General features: G+C 36.5%; 1 protein-coding gene across 6 annotated transcripts in view; it reads left to right on the top strand.

Annotated features, from left to right (window-relative positions):
• Positions 1 to 20,777, top strand: part of LOC145668056 (uncharacterized) — a 47,948-nt gene extending 27,171 nt beyond the window's left edge. For all 6 annotated transcript variants that reach the window (XM_081735548.1, XM_081735552.1, XM_081735549.1 and 3 more), the window contains exon 3: positions 16,847 to 20,777. In XM_081735548.1, coding sequence (XP_081591674.1) covers positions 16,847 to 18,425 — 1,579 coding nt within the window. In that variant the 3' untranslated portion in view covers positions 18,426 to 20,777. The remainder of the gene's footprint in view (positions 1 to 16,846) is intronic.
• Positions 20,778 to 21,253: the final 476 nt, after the last annotated feature.

Here is a 21,253-nt window from a genome sequence, read left to right as displayed (position 1 = left end):
CGATTACGAAAGTCACGAAATCAGAAAACGGTCATGAAAGTCAAGAAATTTAGCTTTTGGGTCACGATTTTTTTTTATCTGAACAAATAGGAGTTTTTTCGTCTTTGGGGGCGGAGAAATTTATATTGAAATAAAACACAGAAAAATGTTTTTAATATCCATGAAATCGGCTATCCATTAAAGTTCAAATAAGACAGATCACTTTATGGCCTTAAAGTTTGAATATTATTTCGGAGAGTGTGGCCACCGCAACTGTTGCTTACATAGCGTAATCTGGAGGTCCAATTTTCACACACACCGTGCAGTAAATCAGGATGTATTTCGGCAATAATGCGTCGAATGTTGGCTTCTAAGTGCTCAGTTGTTTCTGGAATCTCGGCGGAGACATGCGACTTTACATATAATCAGAGAAAATAATCAAATGGAGGTCAAATCGCACGAACGAGGTGGCCAGTTAACAGGTCCATTTCGTTAAATTAATCGTTCGTCCAATGTTTCTTTCAGCAAATTAATTGTGGCGCACGCTGTGTGGCATGTGGAGCCATCGTGCTAAAACCACATGTTTGCAACATTAATGTCTGCCAATTGAGGCATGAAAAAGTTAGTAATCATGTTTCTGTACCGCTCACCGTTGACTGTAACATTCCGACTAGCATTATTTTAGAAGAAATGTGGACTAATGATTCCACCGGCCCAATCATTTCACCGGATGTGTATTATCGTTTAGAGTAAACGTGTTGTGAAAACAATCCATAGTTTCTAGAATTAATCGCTCTGATGGACAATTTTGAGCACCGTAAAATGCACGCAATGCCCGATGAGTTGGTCAAATTGAACCATGGTTTTCAAAATAAATTCGCACAATTTGCAAACGTTGCTCTGCTGTGAGTCTATTCATGATGAATTGCCAAACCAAACTAACCTCAAAACAACCGAACTAATATCAGCTGTGACAGAAAACAGTGTTGCCAGTTTAAAGTTCTCCACCTCTTAAAAAAAAAATAAACTTTATAAGTAGAGACTGGAAAATTTTGTTCTAAAAACGTCAAAATTCATCTCCAAAAATGTCTATGGTCGACTTTAGACGCTACCAAATCGCAAACAAAGCACGCTTTTATCGCATTCATGAAAATTAGGACTAATTCACACCCTGGTCATTCCATCTCAGTTCAACCATCCCCTTCCAGTGATCATCATGGATTTTCATGAAAAGTTGTACACATAAGCTGGGTAGTATCAAGAGATAAAATGCCTACTTTAAAAGCATTACTGTAAATAAAACCAAAGTAATAATAAGATATGCACCGTACGTAGGCCCAATATTTGCCAAAATAAGCAATGCTCCCCGCGGCACGTTTTCAGTCTCATAACTTTCTCATTATGAATGACATCAAAGTGAAATTTACGGAACTAAACGCAAAGTTTGTACTAACATTAACAGAATGAATTTTCAGCAACAATTCTGGTTGACATTAATTCCAAAGCAAAACAAAAACACCAAATAGTAAAATGCTACAAAATTAAGCATTTTTTATGGGAAGAAGAGAGTGGGTGGAGAGAACCTCTACCAGTCATTGGATACAACTTACCTTGCCGACTTTCAAACAAGGTAATAGCAAAACTGTAGGCCACTTAGTTTTGTTGTAATTTAACAATGAAAATGCGGGAAAAAACAAAAACAACGAAAAATACACAAGTTCGCAACACTGTAGCACAATTCTGATAGCTCGCAACTTCTATACTTGCATACATGAAGACCATCTCGTATTGTAAATGTTACATAAATTATATCTTGTTACTGAGTCAATCCATACGAAGTGGTGCAGAGGTGGTTGCTCGACCATCTCCGAAAATTATAAAACTTTGAATGTGTCGAACCTTTACTATGAGAAGCTCAATAACATCATTCACGTTGACTTATGTATCGTGGCGGACATAAGTCTTTGACCAGGTAATGGCGACTGCATTGAAACAAATGCAGGGAGAATTAAATCTGTCATGTCTGTAGTTTCGTGTGGAGAAGAAACGAACTTATAAACCAAAGGTTTAAGAACAACTGAAGTTATTAATATAAACTTTGCCGAATATTATTCACTTATATCATAATGAAAGAAATACGAAAGACGTTTTGAATCGAAGAAATATAACATACAACTTTGCAAGCGGAGACAAAGAAACCTAACGTAACCAGACCAAATACGAATCGTTTATCGCGTAGTGATCGCGGTTCAATGGTCAAGACACTTGACCAGTAATCTGGACGTTCTTGGTTTGAATCCACGTCGGGCATTTTTTTTTTTTTACTTTAGGATTTTTGATGGCGATTGATCGGCGATGACATACGTTTTATTATATTCAGATATTTGATATTTGATAAATGCTCAAGCCACTACCCTAAGACTGGTTTTTTGAGCTGAGCGAAGCGAAGCTCGTATACTCGGGTTAGCCGTTTCGTTGTCCGCGAACTCCTCCTAGACCGTTTGGCCGATCTCAACCAAACTTAGCACGCTGATAGAGTATGTCGTGCTGAGTGACAACATAGGTTGAAATCAAAAATCCGATGTACCATCGAGGAATATTCACCGAAAAACGCTTACTCCTAGACCGTTTGGCCGATCTCAACCAAACTTAGCACGCTGATAGAGTATGTCGTGCTGAGTGACAACATAGGTCGAAATCAAAAATCCGATGTACCATCGAGAAATAATCACCGAAAAACGCTTTTTGATTACGTAGTTTAAGCTCGCTCAGCTCATTTCATTGCAGTCGGGTATATCCATTGCATTCCTAGTTTAAGTAAGAGTCAAGAAACACTTGTCTATGTAACATATTGCAAACGTTTACGATTCCAATATTTTATTAATGATGAAACACTGACTTCGGTCATGATAAAATACTATAGTCCAGAGAATTCAATTTTAAATAAAAAACAAAAAACAAAAAAAAATGAAAGTATCTCTGTAACTTATCTCTATTGTATTCGGTTATTCTCGTTTTAGTTATTTCCAGTAACCTTGAACGACAGGGATACGAACACAGATACATCTGTGACATTTAATATTTCTCCCACCAGGAATCGAAACTGAGACCCCGCCTACTTAACTATCTGATGGGTAGTGTGCTTGGTTCGTTCCCAAGGCAAGTAAGCTTGAGACTTACAACATCGTGCTCGTGGATTTTCGCGGGACACTCGCACTTTCTCATTCCACAATTCGTCCATCATAATTCACTTGCATTAATCATAGTCTTCCTCAACCTAACAGGTATAATCGTGGAACATTAAACGTAAAGATTTCACTTTCAAGCTGTTAACCCAAACCAATCCGAACCGAAAAACAGTTGTATTTTCTATTGCTCATTAACTTGTTTTTACACACACACACAAAAAGAAAAAAACATGGGGAATTGTAATTCCATTCATAAGTGAAACAGCAGAGTCATATTACCTTAACCTAAAACGAAACAATTATATATCGTTTGAAACTTTTCCAAAATATGTACGGATATTCTGAAAAGTGCCAATCAAAAGTTGGAGTGGGTCAGTAAATCGGTGGATCAGTGGGTCAACTGGATCGAATTTTCTGAGTGTCAGTAGATTGTGGGACAACAGCATGTAATCCACTGCGACCCACCACCCAAAGTGACCCACTGTGACCCACCACCCACCATAATCCACTGCGACGCACCACTCACCATGAGCCACTGCGACCCACCACCCACCGACCCACTTTGCTCACTGGATTGTAAACATCATCTGAACAGCATATTTCTTTTAACACTCAACCCTCGTTTCTGATTGGTTGCAGTTTGCAATTGTCCAAACCAGACCCGCAACCAGAGAGGGCTAGGGGCCTGGCATCTTCTAAACTTTTCGTGGTTCCTCCAGACCTCAACACACAAAGCACAATTTAGATATGAGTAAGAAAATTTTTAATCACTTGTCCCTCCTAACATATTCATGGCCCCTCCAAACCTCTGTTGCTGTTTGCGGGCCTGTCCAAACCTTCTGGTGTATGTATTATGTATTATAGTTGTAATAGAAGAAAATTGTCACTTTGTTGGAATTGAAGAAAATTGAAGAAGCAGTTGAGGTTAAATTATATCTGGCAGTTTAGGTAGAAAAAAACCAGCCCTGTGGGGCTTCTAATCCGTTCCTACTACTACTACTACTACTACTACTACTACTACTACTACTGCTGCTGCTGCTGGTGCTGGTGCTTATACAGTGGAATGTTATAGCAAACCTGCACATGTAACGTAAGTAAATAACTTTTTTGAGTATTATTTTTTTTATAAAAATAGAAAAAAACTTTCCTTGGCCCGGGTTTGAACCAAAGCCAAAAACAATTATAATTACTAGCGCATTGCACTAGTACACTGTCCACGAAGACCGCCAGTAACAGCCACTTGATTTCTGCTGTATGCTTCTTAACACTGGTAAATTTGTCTACGTTTTACTTTCAAGGCCTCCATTTCCCTTTTTCATTTGTTTCTGTTTACTTACTTGAGATGAGTATCTCTAAGTGAAAAAGGAACTTGAGGCATTTTTGATTATTGATATTTGGAATTGTAATAATGGCAATAGGACTTTTACTACTACTTGGCTTTCGAGACACACAGCCTGTGAGTTTTTAAAGGAGCTAACTACAGGAAAAAATACATTTTTGAATCACTGTAATATATAAATTATTATTTAAAAAAATGAATGTAACTATATGTGCCTAATAATTACGGCCAAATTGTAGTCAAATGAAATTAATTTTGGTATATAGTTAGGCCTTAATCCAAAGTTGGATGTTATCATATTGCTTTCGTTATAATAATATTCTAAGGGATAGTGGAATTTCGAATTGTTCCGAAAAAAATTGAGTATCTTACAAGTCATTCAACTTACGGAGCTCAAATTCAGTACATTAACTCTCTATTGAAAATAAACAGAACCTCTCCTAGCATTTTTTAAACTTCTCCTTTATAGGGAGCGACGGCACTTTCTATATATGGTAAATTGATAGTGGGTTAGTTTGTAAAAATAATCGGAAACGATCGATATTAGTTGAGAAGCAAACAATACAGTGCTTCGCATCATATATCCACACATGCTTACCATCAGAGGCGGATCCAAGACGCACTTCATGGGGGGCAGTGGGTTGTAATACTGCTACTTAGTGCTACTTTTAAGAGCTCCGAACTCTGGGTTTTATTTATATATATATATAAAAAAGAAAGTTTCCTCTTCTGAGGAGCAATCGCCCCCCTGGATTCGTCCCTGCTTACCATGCGCTTTCTACTATAATAATTGCTGAAGCTTGTTTATTATATGGAGCGCTTAGAGCACAGAGCAATCAACCCATAAAGTTGTGAGAAAAATAGACATAAAATTTGTAATGTAAGCTTCTTTACGTTGGACTACTTACCTTGATTTGGGACTTTAAAAATTTCATCAGTTTTTCCACTGAAAAGTATCGATAATTCAAGGAAATAATTAGACCATGTGATAATTTAATTGAAATTCGTCGTAATTTTACCCATGACACTGTACCATTTTATATCGTAAAAGTCAGATCCATCGTTATTGTAACAGCGGTGCTCTAGCGATTGACGGAAGACATTCAAACTTTGATTAGTTAGAAATTCACAGCCTGGTTGTATTACAAGTGTAAATCCTTTAGTCGTTAGAGCAGAGGCTGTGTATCATGTGTCAGAGTTGATGACATGTATTGGTGGGTCAGTAGTTCGTGGTGGATGTTGGGTCGAAGTGTGATAGTGGGTGGTGGGTCAGAGTAGGTTACGATGGATGGTTGGTCATGGGTCAGAGGGTCACGGTAGGTGGTGTGTCAGTGGGTCGTGGGTCATGGTGGGTGATAGGTCAGTGGGTCGTGGGTCAAGTTTTCATTGACCCACGCCGTCTCTGGGTTAACTGGTTTGGGTTCGGTTTAAATTTGAAACAGAATGTGTCTGTTTATTTCAGAAAACGAACCGTAATTTGGTTCAGTTTTGTTGAAAACACACTATCTTGCCACTTCTGAGAATATCCGTATATATTTTGGTTTCGTTTTAAGTTAAGGTATTATGAGTCTGCTGTTTCACTTCCGAATGGAATTACGATTCCCCATGTTTTTTTCTCTATATATTTTTTCTGGAAACACGTTAATGAGCAATAGAAAATACAACTTTATCTGTTCTGAATGAATTGCATTAACAGCTTGAAAATGAAATATTTACGTTTAATGTACAACGATTATGCCTGTTAGGTTGAGTAAGACTATGATTAAAGCAGGTTAATTATGATGGACGAATTGGTGGAATGAGAAAGTGGGAGTGTCCCGAGAAAATCCACGAGAACATGTTGTTCGTCTCAATCTTACTTGCCTTGGGAACGAACCAGGCACCCCATCCATCAGATAGTTCAGTAGGCGGGGTCTCAGTTTCGATTCCTGGTGGGAGAAATATTAAATGTCATAGATGTATCTGTGTTCGTGTCCCTGTCGTTCAAGGTTACTGGAAATAACTGTAAAACGAGAATAACCGAATATAATAGAGATAAGTTACGGAGATACTTTCGGTCTTTTTTTAATTTAAACTTGAATTCTCTGGACTGTAGTATTTTATCATGACCGAAATCAGTGTTTTATCGTTAATAAAATATTGGAGTCGTAAACGTTTGCAATTTGTTACATAGATGAGTGTTTCTTGACTCTTACTTAAAAAAGCAGTCTCAGGGTAGTTGCTTGAACATTCGTTTCGTGAGTTAGGGGTCCGAGGTTCGATTCCCTCCGAGGAAATTCAAAAAAAATTTATAATTTACAATGTTGATTTTTCTTATGTATAATAACATTAAAAATAGTCAATTTCTCTCGTTCTTACAAGTTAGAGTTGAAACAACTTCCTTCAAAAGGAAAAAAAAAACTAACAACATGACGTCACAGTCTACAATCTCGATTCCTATTGTCTGGAAACTTTGCGTGTTTCGCAATCAATTCATGAATACAAAAGGGTCATTCTTAAGGCCTAGTATGAGTCATAATTTGCCTGAAATGTCATCGTCGAATTGTTTCTAACTTCTTCCACCCTTACTAGAAATAATAATATTTTCGTTCGCCATTTTCAACAAGTTCCATATATTCATTCAACGAAAATTGGTAAATAGGAACTAAGTTATTCTTTTTTATATTTGTATGTATATTTTGATAAAATATCAATATAACGCAAACGTAATGCAATGTCTTTTAGCCAAAGAAAGGTCGTTACTATGTATCGTGATGAAGACAAATCCTACTAGTTTATGTTAAGGCATCTGAAGGTTCGATTTTCATATTTTCCAGTAGCTGACACCTTCTTTTCCCCCTCTTATCCTTCCAAAGTCTCTCTTACAAGGCAATTCATTCTTATAGAGGGTCCAACAAATTTCATTTTTCTTAACTTCAGTATGCTTATTTGCATTGGAATAGGACGTAATAATCGCTCCTAGTGTTAGGCAAAAGTTACAAAATAGTCGAGATTGGAGAGAAGTGTCAGGACCATCAGGACACGTACCTACATACGTACGGACGTACCTCCTCCCTTTGCATACGTACCTACAAATAGCTAAATGTTAAACGGAAAAGTTTCCAGGCAAATTTTATGTAGAAAGTAGGGATACGGAACTCACAAGAGCCTTAAGGAAATTTGTTTTTAAGTAATGGTTATGCCGGCTAAGCTACAGAAGACGTCGATGATAAGAATGAAAGAAATATTGGAATAAAGAAAGTGGGAAGAAGCGGAACCCGGAGGAAACCTACACACACGGTGTTTGTTCAGCACAATGGCCACTAGGCGGGAGCTGGATGGAACAGGGTGAACCATTAAATTAACAACACTTCAGTAATAATAATAATAATGGTATTAAAATTTTAAAGTTGCCCTAAAATTTGGCAAAACTTACTTAAACGTAGGGATTTCGGAGAAGGGGTTCCGTACCTTCAAGACACACCTCTGCAACTACCCAAATTTAAACGAAAGCTTTCCACTAAAGTTTCATGTAGAAAGTATTCTACTGTACGATTTAAGGAAAATAACTATAATAAAAATAACTGAATATCATTGAACAGTAAGGCATATAATAAACTAACTTGTTGAATATGCAGATGTAATTATAAAAGCTTTGCTACAAAAGTATATACACAGACCATAATTCGGTGGGCTCTGAAATGCAAAGCAACAAAATAACGTATAAGATTCAGTCTACAGAGCAATTGTTACTTAAAGAGTGGCATACACTATTTCGAGAATCGAGATAAGACGAGAAATGTTTACGATACTTTGGGCCTCGTCTCGATTCTCATATCCAAAGCGAGACGATAATTTGAGTTGCCTTGTCCCGTCTCCAATATAAAATGTTAATTCTTATGTTATTTTGTTTGTTTTAGAAACGAGATGAGAAATTCCTCTTCTCCTGAGCAACATTAAACAAAACCAATATATTCTTTCCAAATGTCATGTTTCTGCTTGTAATGGTAAAACCTGAGCGACAATCAGCTCCTAGCTTTTAATCTTCTACGAGATAATAATTATTAGTTTGTTATTATTACTATTTTGATAGTTCAAGTATTGAAACATCCGAGTATTCAAATGTCTAAATATAATAAAACGTATGTCATCGCCGATCAATCGCCATCAAAAATCCTAAAGTAAAAAAAAAAAAAAAAAAAAAAAAAATGCCTGACGTGGATTCGAACCAAGAACATACAGATTACTGGTCAAGTGCCTTACCACTGAACCGCGATCACTACGCGGTAAACGATTCGTGTTTAGTCTGGTTATGTTAGGTTTCTTTGCCTCCGCTTGCAAAGTTATATGTTATATTTCTTCGTTTCAAAACGTCTTTCGTATTTCTTTTATTATGATATAAGTGAATAATCTTTGGCAAAGTTTATAGTAATAACTAGAGTTGTTTTTAATCCTTTGGTTCACAAGTTTTTTCCCTCTCCGCATGAAACTACTGATATGACAGATTTAATTCTCATACTCTGCATTTGTTTCAAAACAGTCGCCATTACCTGGTCAAAGACTTATGTCCGCCACGATACAAGTGTTCGTGAATAGCGGTTATTTTTTATGTTAGTGGAGTGCCATTTTTTGCATTTTGCAAGCGTTTAGGAAAATTGCAGTTACTCAGGATGTACGTATTAGACGAACTCCAAACAAAAACGAATGTTCAGAGGAGGGATTGAGGTACAGGCAGTGTGCAGATTGAGGCAGTGTGCAAAATGGTTTTAGATAAGTTTAAAAGTACATTTTGCCCACAAATACCTGTACAAATAGAGATATATATAATAAAGATGTTGAAATACAAGTATCGTTGTAGTTTCATAATTCGACTTGTTATATCTTAGTTCTCGTGTTTCACATACTATATATAAGACTTGTTAACTTGTGTTTCACAGACTATATATGTAACTTGTTAACAACAATAAAGGTAATGTACATTGTGGCACTTCCTTCCCAAACACTCTCCCGTCTTTAATTTTTTTAAGCTCTCATCCCTAGAAATTCCCAGAACTGTCCTAATATTCTAGAAACATGTTTCTTTTCTTCAGCACACTACATCTAGCTATCAAATAGTGAGTTTGATCCTGCTTCTCCTGGTGTTTCTGAATTAGCTTCGCTGTAGTTTGATCTCGATTAGGGCCATTCCATCGTCACGGGCAGGACATTTACACTACATTTTTGATGCTTTAAAGTTGTATATTTCTAAAAGTACAACATAAATTCTGCTAATTGTATGATATATGAGCAGTGCAGACTTAGGAGTATATGTAACTGATGTTTTCAGTATTTTTTTCTGTTTAGAATAGAAAATATTAATTCCTAAACGTCTTTCACGGGCGGGGACAAAATAGAGAAGTGACTTTCGACACACCAAGTGAATGTCACAAAACTCTGTGAATTCTTAGCTCAAAATGTTTTTATTTAAACGGAAATGTATAAATGAAAATTTTTTAACAAACTGCACATAAGAGAAATTTGCCAAATATTTATATAAATAAATAAACTAAACTTCACTGTGTCACGGGCAGGACACCGTGTGAATCAACACACAAAATCTCAATAAGAATGATTTCAAAAATGAAATAAAATCGAAAATAAGTCAATTTCTGCTGTTCTCTTATAGCATTTTACACAAATAATTATATTTACTTTACTTGAGGCTCGCTTTTATCACATAAAAATAATAATATGCAGTAAGCTTATTTCTCACCACCTACACTTTAGGAAATGGTTTTATTTGCCCATTTACACCCATTTTGTAGGGAAATTCGTACAAAACGTTGTCTAACGGTATATAAAATAGGTGTTGGTATCCAGTGCCTGTGCCATGGAAAATCAGCGCCCGGGGCGAAAGTATACGACGCGTCGCAACGACGCACCCGTAAATATAAGTGAGGTCGAGGGACCAACCGCAAAGCGTCACCATGGTTGGCGCGACGCGTAAGAAAATTTTCAAAAATTAACTCTGCTTTTCCTTGATTTTGAGCACTTTTTAATATTGTTTTCCTTCCATTTTATATATATATATTATTTTTTCCTCCTGAATTTTGCGCCCCCTTACTTTGACGCCCGGGGCCGTCACCCAGCTCGCCCCGTCCCCCCTTCCTCCCATGGCATGGCACTGCTGGTATCACAGGCATTATTTGATCGAAATGCACGTAAGACATATCTTCAACAGTCTTGAAAATTTTACCACATTCGCTTACGGTGTTTATACGAATTTCCTTGACTTTTCGTCCTCTTCCACTGAGCTTTGTGCGATAGTTGCATGTCTATGGTCTATGTTTTCTTGTTCTGTCCACTAGAAAAAAAAAAAAATCAACATAAATGTTTCTTGTGTTATATCTTCAACAGCTGGCCTAACACAAGCCTTGTTAACATGCAAACCTAAGTCGTCGCTCAGGATAGCTTCATGGCTTTCGGAATCATCATTTTCAGAATCTGAATAAAAGTCTGTTAGATTTTACACGGATGAAGCTCTAAAGATTTTACACGGATTTAAAGATTTTACACGGATGAAGCTCTAATTTAAAAGTTCGACGAACTACCAAATTTTCGCTGTCAAATTGCAGGAAAAAACTGTTTTGATTGGGGACATTCAATTGACAAGAGCATTTTCCCGTCTTTTATTCAAAGCGTTTCTTTTTTCTTCTTTTTTTTTCGATTTCTGCTGATTGATAGTAGTAAAACAGGTATGTTTTGAAACGAAGAGCTTAAAGATGCTACGAAATCAGCAGCACATTCTACAATTACTTTCTTTTGTTTCACAAAGTTTCCATACTGGCCTTTTTGTACGTACTCCAATCCCATCCACTTCTCCCTTGAAACGAACAAAATGGGGACGCTAATGATAATATTTATATGACACTTATTTTAAGTTAAAACATCATACTGACAGTAATAGATAATCCTCTGTTTAAGTAAATAATGTTCATGCTTAGTTATGAACATTATTTTAGTACATATGGAATCATTTTCTATCATGAATAATCAATGTACACAAACTATCCCACCAGTGGCATGCCCACTGTCACGGGCAGGACAAGTTTTCAAATTGAAATAAATTGAAATATATTATTAGCATTAGTCCAAAATTTGGTAAATGTGAAGTACACGTGCAAATTGCTACTTCTACTAAGTACGAACCACATTCAGAAATTTAGTAATTCAGTACAATAACTTTTGGTAGTTTTCTGTCACGGGCAGGGCACTCAAGTTGACGTTTATATCTTTAATGATATTGTAAACAATTTTTATCCTGTAAACACTTTCTCAACTTCAGCTTGTAGCAAAAAGAAGCATCTTGAATAGCTCGAAGTTACTTCAGCCAAACATGCACAATATACCATAAAATGTTGCCGATAACAAGAATAAAAAATTTCCTCGCAGCTGACATGTTACAAATTCACAATTTAGACTTAAAATTTTACGTGAATTCAAAGTATAAATAAGTTTTTCTTTGTGAAAAATAAATTTCATTCTATTTACTTCGAATATACGTAAAAATGCATTGGTTTTGACAGTTTTCGAAAATTTGGGTTCAGGCTCACTTTCGCATGGAATGGCTCATTAACATTTTGATTTCGCTGGTGAAATGTGATTTTTAAGTTGTGTCCTGAGCTACTCGTAGCTCCCTTCTTTCTTTGTCGTTGTGCTTTATGATTCCCATCTAGACGTATCTTTTTTTCTCGGAAATCTAACCTGATTTCTTTGAGTTCTTCATCTATTTGAAAACGTCTTAGCCAAGGCATATTTAAAGTATTTATTGGCTGGTGAGTCTTTTTTCTTTCTCATATCCCATGGCAGCGAAGCAGATTTTTGTGCTAAATTTGAAATACACCTGAGGATTGTTTCGTCATGCTAAGAAACTTTTCTACATCCTCCGCATGACTATCTGGGATCTTGTGTCATGTCATTTCGTTTCACTCATATTATCTTAAAATAAACTAGATAACATGTTTTGAACTTCAAGAGACCTTTTCATTTTGTTCATGTAAAAAGATTGAATCTAACTATAAAGAGTTGCATAAGGTAATTAATCCATTAAGTTGCTCTGGAAGTATTTCAGTATTTTCCTGTGAACAAGTTTCTGCCCCTGCCTGAGTTTAGATTCACTCTTGGACGACTCAAAGGTGTAGTATTTACAGATTAAAGTGAAATGATCTTCTCGGCCACAGTGTAGGCATAGTGACGTGTCTTTAAATTTCCCTAACTACTATTTAAGTGTTCCGGGTTTGTATCGTGTGTTTTGAGGATAGGCTGTATTCCGGAATTTCCGTACGTATGGTAATCTGCTGAGCTATTGTATTATTTTAGAAGAGGATCAACATAAATCACGAATAGTGCTCAGCTTCATGACATAATACATGAAACACTTTCACTTAGTTCCTTAATTCTTTAAACATAAAAATATTGGTCATGTAACTTCAAATAAATTATTAAATATTAATTATTATTAAGTACTCTGCTCTGTAGCAGGTTCTGGGACGAATGAGTTTTTTATTGTTTGTCCCAGAAATGTTTCTTCCATGTTTCTCGACCTTCAGCTCCCTCGTTTAGCTCCTAATAACTTCTTCTGTTTTTCAAATCATAGATCAGTTGTGTTCTTCTTCTTCCTATTCCTCACTTTTCTTCAATCTTTCCTTCTATGGCGGTATGAAGAAGACAATTTGTTCACAGTATGTGTCCAATCCAGTTGGCCTTCCTACGAAGGATGCTGGCTAAAAGCGTCCTCTTCTCTCCTATCCGCATCTTCGTTTGTTAATCTTTCTGTTCATTTATCTTCTCTAACTTCCGTAATATCCAAGTCTCTGAACCATAGAAAATGAAATGAAATCTTTGAGTTTTACGTCCCACGGTTATGCCGGTTAGGCTAAAGGAGACGGTGATGATGAGAGATGAGTGAAATGGTGGAATGAAGAAAGTGGGAGGAAACGGGAGAACCCCGAGAAAACCCACGAGCACGGTGATGTCCACCACAAAGTTCACTTGGCAGGGGCTGGGATCGAACCCGAAACCCCAAACACCAGAGGTAAACGCTCTATCACTGAGCCACCGCCCCCCCCCCCCCGCCTCTGAACCATAGAGTCCAGTACTCCATATATAGCTTTTGACCAACTTCTTCCTAAGTCCAATATTGAGCCTGCTAGTTAAGAGTGATCTTTTCTTCTTGAATGCTTCTTTGGCTGTAGCAGTTCTTGACCTGATCTCTTTGATGCAGTAAGCGTTTCCCGTAAAAGTACTTAGCAAATATTTAAAATAATTGACCTCTTCAAGTTCTCTTTGTTCTATTCTGACCCATAAGGGCACGTTTCCACGGGATATTCTCATGACTTTAGATTTTTCGATGTTGCATTCCATATAGCTTCAAGTTTTAATTATTTTGCCAATCATCTCCTGTAGTGCTTCTTCGGTTCTAGCTATAATGACCGTATCATCTCCATACATGATATTGTTGATCATCTGCCCTCCAATCTTGAAATCTCCAGTTCTCATTAATTCTCACTTCATTAAACACTGACTGTAAATGTTTAATAATTAGGACGACATAGTACATCCTTGTCTGATTCCTCTTCCAATCTCCCCACTATTGGTTTATCCTTGCTTCACTCGTTTCTCTACGTACAGGTTGCGAACAAGTCGTCGGTCTCTCCAGTTGATCCCGATTTCTTTAAGTATTTTCAGAAGTTTCGTCCAATTGACCCTGTCGCAAGCTTTTTGGCAGTCGATGAAGCACAAACACAATTCCTCCTTTAGTCAAGAACTCGTTTTGATATAATTCTCATCACCCCAATAGCCTCTCTGATGCATTTTCCTTTTCGAAATACAAATTGATCTTCCTCTAACATCTCTTTTATCTTGCTTTCCAGCCGCTTGTTCAGTATTCCCGCAATTATCTTTCCATTGTGGGAAATAAGCTAATGGTTTTGTGATCGCTGTACTTTTTTGCTTGCTTTTCTTGGATAATGCAATCATTGCAACATCAAGAAAATCCTTTAGCCATCCTCTACTCAGGTAGGTCTTGTTAATAAATGAAGTTAGTACTTTCACTGCATTATCTCCTAATCACTTGAGTAAACCTGCTGGTATGTTATCGTCTCCCGTGGCCTTCCTTCTTCACGTCTTTGATGACTTATACTACCCCACTTTTCAATATACTCGGTCCTTTTTCTTCTTCATCCAGCTTTTCCTCTGTTTCGATCACAGTATCTTTGGGGAGTTCTGATCATACAGATCTTTGATGTATTCCTCCCAAATCCTAAGGATTCTTTGATGGTCATTGGCTAATGACCTTGTTGATCTTCCCATTCCAAACGTGTATATACTTCTGTTAAGCTTTCTTTTCTAATTCTTGTGCTTTCTGATACCTCAGATCATATCTGTCACGCAGTTGAAGTTCCATTATTTCTTCACATATTTGTTCCATGTACTTTCCTTTGGCTTTGTCCGTCTCTCTTCTGAATTCATTATTCAGCCTTCTGTATTGTTTTTATGTCTGTGGTTTTCGCCCTTCTACATTCTTCCATCTTCTTAAGCATCGCTTCAGTTACCCATGGTTTTCTCGGCGATCTTTCCATCCTGCCAATGTTATTGTGGAGTTTGTCAAGTAGAATTTGTGTAATTTTCCCCCAAATATTTTCTACATTGCCCACCATACCGCACATTGCACAGGATTTTCTTCAGTCTCTTCTTTCACATCACGGTTCATACTTCTTGCTCGCACGAAGTGTCATTTTCGATCTCTTCTCCCGTTTTTCTTGATTGACTTTCACCAGATTTGCACTTCCGCCATTAAGAGATTGTGGTCCGAATCAATGTTTGCTCCTGGTAGTATCTTCATGTATCATACACTATTCCTGAAAAGTTTCTTGACAAAAATGTAATCGATTTCGGAGCGTTTCTTATCTCCTGGACTTTTCCATATGTACAGTTCAGTTCTTCTTTTCTTAAACCACATGTTCGTCACCACCATATTATGTAGTTGAGTTGATTTTGAATTGAATGTCCCTTTCAGCAGTGAGGCTATATGAGACGTGGACATACTGATTAACGTAGAATCCAAACCACATGAACTCCCGCCGGGAATCGAACCCAGGTCTCCCACGCCAAAGACGCGTACGCTAACCGCTTAGCTACGAAGGCGCTCACCACTATATTATGTTGTCTACAAAAGTCGATAAGTATTTGGCCCTGTGTGTTTCATCTACGTAGTCCAAACCTTACTTCTTCCCTCCTGATGCAATATGTCACTAATCTCAGTGTAGGTATTAATTCTGTTTCATTGTCATCACGATCGGTTGTTTGCATATACATTTGTATTATCACAATATTCACTGCTTTTGCTTTTGCATTAAGCATTTCAGCATTCCACTTTGGTTACAGTTCTTGCTACTTCGTTCTTCATTGCTATCGCGACACCATTGCTCGGCCTTAACACCACTCAAATAGAATATTATGTAATTTCCCGATACTTTTCACCTTTTCCTGATCATCTTACTTCACAAGCACACTATGTTTACTTTACATGTGTCCATTTCCATTTTTAAATATTCAAATTTACCCGCACGTAGTTATATTCGTATGTTCCAGATGCCTATGCTGAAATAGAAGTTATTTTTTTCCCTCTGGTAGTTTTTCCCGAAGCAGTCCCTATCTAGAGATCCGAATGGGAGGACTATTTTATCACCGGAATATTTTACCTCAGGAAGAACTATCATTATATTTATTCTCCTCCATCGTTCTTCCTGAGAAAAAGATAATTATCATCTCCTTTTCCATCTGCATGCCGTTGACCACCTAGTGGTTCATCAGCCTTTTAGAACATTTTCCCATTCTAAGGACAAGAAGGTGCTCTGATCTCCACCCGCTCATTCGTCCTCCGAGAAGGCCGTTGGCACCTAGTACAGGTTGACTCTTTATCCCGGGAAACAGTCAGTCCCACCTACATTAGCCGCCTAAGATGTTGCCCACCTTCTCCCGTGAGGAGGTCTAGGTTTAGATTTCCCCTTTGTTTAGGATGAGACCCGGAGGCATTCCTCAAACCTCTTCAGTACTTCTAGAAAGCAGAAGTGGTAATATCCATCTTATATACTGGTAAAATTTTGATTCATTTTTTTTTTACCGTGAGACCATTTGAAACTTAAAAGTGAATTTTTGCTCAACTAGATTACGATTACGCTACCAATGAAAATGAAAACATCCCAATTCGCATCAAATTTTAAAGATTCTTTAATGAGTTAGAAATCATACTTATTTAGATTATTGTAAAAGAAAGTATCGTTTATATTATAAACTACTTACCTTTTATTATTTTTTTCAGAGTAATAGAGGAGAACGGTGAAGATCTCGCTAAACCAGACACATCTTACAATGAAGATGTCGCAAGTGAGGAGAAAAATGAATTGGTAATAGACGTCAAACCATCAGGAGAAAATGTGTCAGATAGTAGTGGAGGTGATTTAACAAATATATCAAAATTTTCTGAACTAAATGAAAATGTGTTTAATTTGGCAAGTACAAGTGAAAACTCTGCGCCCGGAGCAGATTCTTCAACCATGTATTCATGCAGTGACTGTAACAAGAAGTTTTCCTCTAAGTCCTTATTTCAGTTACATGGAGAATTTCATAAAAATATCAGTATTTACAATTGTAAAGATTGCAATATTGACTTCGGTAAAGAAAAAGAGTTTAGGAAGCATTTACTTGCTCATGGGAAGACAATCAGGATCTCATGTCGAGTGTGTTCTAGAACTTTCCAGTATAGAAGTAGTTTGCAGATACATCAAGAAATTCACGCTGCTACGAAAGAATTTTTATGTTATGTATGTGGAAAACAGTTTGCTTATCAACTCAATCTCAACAGACACTTACGTCACCATGATTGGTACCGTAGGCGTAGTAAATACAAGTGCGAAGCATATGAAAAAGTGTATGTTACAATACCAAAGCACACTAAACATACAAAAATTCATGCCTCAAAGACGTTAGCAGAATGTGCACTTTGCAATGAAACTTTCAAGTCGAAACGAAAACTTACCGTGCACTTAGAGAATCATGCAACCAGTAAGCCTCTTGTATGTTTTGTGTGTCACGAAAAGTTTTGTTATGAGCCCAACATTATCAGGCATTTAAAGTGTCACAAGAATGTCAAACAGTGTGTGTGCCCAATGTGTGGGCGAACAATGGTGAATAAATCTTCATTTGTGAAGCATTTAAGAGTTCATATTGAGAAGACTTCTCAGCGTAAAAGATGTAATAAGCGATTCGATGGCAGTTCTCTTAACGTGCATTCAGAGGAACACGTAAAGAAGAAGGAGTTCTTATGTTCGATGTGTCATAAAACGTTTTGCTATAAGGTGAATAGTGAAAGCCACGAGAAATCACAATGTAACAAAACTCGGTATCTTTGTTTCGTTTGTAGAAAACGTCTTGATGAACAATCAGAACTAAGAGAACATTCTGTTGTCCACACCGTTACCAAATTGCATAAATGTAAGGACTGTATTGAGTGTTTTAAGACTGAACTTGAGCTCAAAATCCATTCACTCACTCATTTATCCACGAAAAGGAAATCTGAACAATTTAATATCTGCCATTTGTGCAGTATAATATTTATCACCTGGGAGTCATATGTGGAACATATTCAAAGACATTATCATGAACTAATACTTACAGTGTACAAGTATAAGTGCAGGTGTGGCCTAAATTTTCGTTCGGAATCTCAGTGTATTGAACATACAAAAACACATTATACGCATCAAGAGTTAATATCAGATAATCTACCATCGCGAAATTTGGTTAAGGGGAATTTACCCCGTTTAGCACCGAAGCTATATAGGACGAGCTATATACGCGTATATATTATTAAAGATAAGATCGGTACTAATCAATCGAGATGATTTCAGAAGATTTCCGACGAGGGAAATTTAAATAGCTCGAATGAACTGGGGGAGGAAATATTAGTGCGAATATACTGGTAACTCAAATTGACTCTGATCTCAGAAATGTCGCGGTGGAATTTTCAACCTTCGGGGACATTTTCCCAGGCCACCTCTGAAATCATCATTGGGTATCACTACTTGAGTTTGTATCCGAAGCAAGTGCCCCAATTTCGAATCGAATCCAGGCTAATTCATACACAAATCACGCGCGTTAGTCATTCGGCCTCAGTCGGGAAAATTGTATTTTACGCAGAATATTAGGGAAAGTTCTGATTATCAAAAATCTGATTTATTTATTTATTTGTATTGAATTAAAGGTATTTTATTAAATAAACTGTCAATATACTTGCTTCGCGTAGTGTACGATAGAATTGTACAGTAAGTAAAAGAATTTGTAATGAAAAGGTTCGAAGGAAAAATGTAATGTGACGCTATTGTCAAGGCACTTTATGTACATTATATACAATAAAACTATATTGCATTACATATCACATGACTCGTGAAAACATTTTCATCCAATTTTTGAAGTTATGTTTCAAGTGAGCATTTAAGTGTTCGTGTTTCATTTATTCCTGTGGATAAAATAAGAGCTAATTTGTTACATGTATGGTTTGATTACTGAACTTTCAGAAACTTTAAAGTATGCATCACCAGTTCAAGATAAAGACTGTGTAGTTTAGAAACAACAGCGTATTGTGACATTTAATTTCGAAAGGTTTAAATCGTGTATTCAAAAGGTTTTAATTCTGACCTAATTGTGATAATACAGAGTTGGAGATACGTTGGACATAATGCCTTGCCGATATAAATATATAGGTGACCATTAGAGTTTCGTGATTTGCTAATTATAATATTAATACACTGCAGAAGGCTGTAAGGTTGATCAAAATTTAAAAAAAAAAAAAAAAAAAAAAAAAAAAATGTGGGTAAAGGAAGCTGCGTCAAAGTTTGTATCGATTTTAAACTCTAAAGTCAGCGATTTGCATGTGCAATAAAATAGTGGATAATCGATCCTGAGTCAGGTTGAAGACGAATCCTTAGCGATAAGCATAATGAAAGTATCATTATGGGGCTTGCCCTTCATAATAATAGATATAAGATTGTTGGTGATATTGATAGAAATGACAAACAGAAAAAAAAGAAAAGATATGAGAATAACCTTTCGACCATGAATGAGGAAAGAACATTGTCATTTACAGAAGAGCAAATTTCTGTTTGATTGTGTGAAAACATCAAAAAGTCTCGCGCTACTGTTGATAAGAAAACAACGTCTGAATATTTTGAACATTTGTCTACTCTCAGGAAGGCGTTGAATTATAGTGAAATAAACTTCAGCTATAATCTTGGGCGGCAAACTGTTTAAGCCAAACAAGGGACAAAGCACGCTTCAAAACTTTTGTAACACATGCAAAATAAGCATTTCACTGATGATGACTTATCAGATAGTGGCAAGATGTTCCTTCATACGTTTTATATCATGTGGTTAGTACATTGGACACGTGGCATTTGGAGTACCGAGTAAAACCCGATATAATCGAAACAAAAGTGCATGATTTGATTTTCAGATATTCTTGTACTGGTTCATGACCATAGCACTTCCGTATCGTAAGAAATTACATGGCCGAAAGACAAGAGTCCCAAAAACACATGAAGCGCCGAAAAGCATTCATCATTTGTAGCATTTAGATATTGCTTTGTTCCTTCCAATGTAAGTTGCTTGGAGAAGGCGATTTTGAAAGACTGAAAAAAAAGAAAAAATACTTGCTGCTGCATTTCAAACGACTTTTTTTTTTTTTTTTTGACAATTCTGAAGAAAATTAATGCAAACCAGTGTGTTAATATCATAAGCTAATATAGGATTGCTCGAATCATTCCTCTAAGCCCAGATGTAGTATTTACGAGGTTACTTGATATACAGGAGAATGATCACCACAGTTATTATATAATAGCGAATACAAGAAAGAAACAATAGTCTCTCAGGAAACACAAAAGTGACGAGCTTATCTGATGTTGAAAATAGCTCAGTAGTTGATGAATCATCGATAATGTGATGAAATCGCGAACTATGGATGAAAAAGAAATCATCATTAATTTTATTCATGGAAATCAAAATGTCAATTCTGTGAGTGAAACAACTCTTAATTTTAGTATACATGCATAACATTATTTTTAAAATCACAAGGACAGAACTTGTAATCTTTCGTAAATTGTAGGAAGCAGAAGAAAGACGCTTGTAAATAGTAATAAAAAAAAAATCTTGGTGATGAAACATTGTTTGTCAGTAGATAAACATTTCAGAGTCATGAAAAATTGAAAGGAAATGCCTTGTAAATTAGACTTCAAAGATACTTATTTTTTTTCATGATTAGAAAGATAACAATATTTTTCAGAAAATGTAATTTGGACTTTCCTAAGATTTGGTAAGCTTTAAAATACAATATAGTGGCCTTTGTCAAAGTAGAAAAGAAAAATAGTTGAAACAGACAAGAACAATAACTCATAAAAAAAAGATCCAAGTTTTCAAACGTAAGATCATCCTATACCTATCTTCAAGCATCGAGTCGCAACGGAGAAGACTAAGAAGTTATCACGAGTACAAAAATTTCAAATACAGAAAGAGACCACTGTCTGGTCGAAGCCAAACAACATCTGGAATAAGTAAAGTATGGCAATAAAAAGCTTAAACTATCTATTTGCTTGTCACGTAATTTTGGGAAGTCTCTAAAATCACAGACAATTTTGAATACTTAAATATTCGGCTTATTTGTGTTATAATTGGCCCAGTG

This window comes from Thermobia domestica, chromosome 13 (genome assembly GCF_964235325.1).
Source record: "Thermobia domestica chromosome 13, izTheDome1.hap1.1, whole genome shotgun sequence".
Taxonomy (NCBI): Eukaryota; Metazoa; Arthropoda; class Insecta; order Zygentoma; family Lepismatidae; genus Thermobia; species Thermobia domestica.
This window is presented reverse-complemented; position numbering and strand designations above follow the sequence as displayed.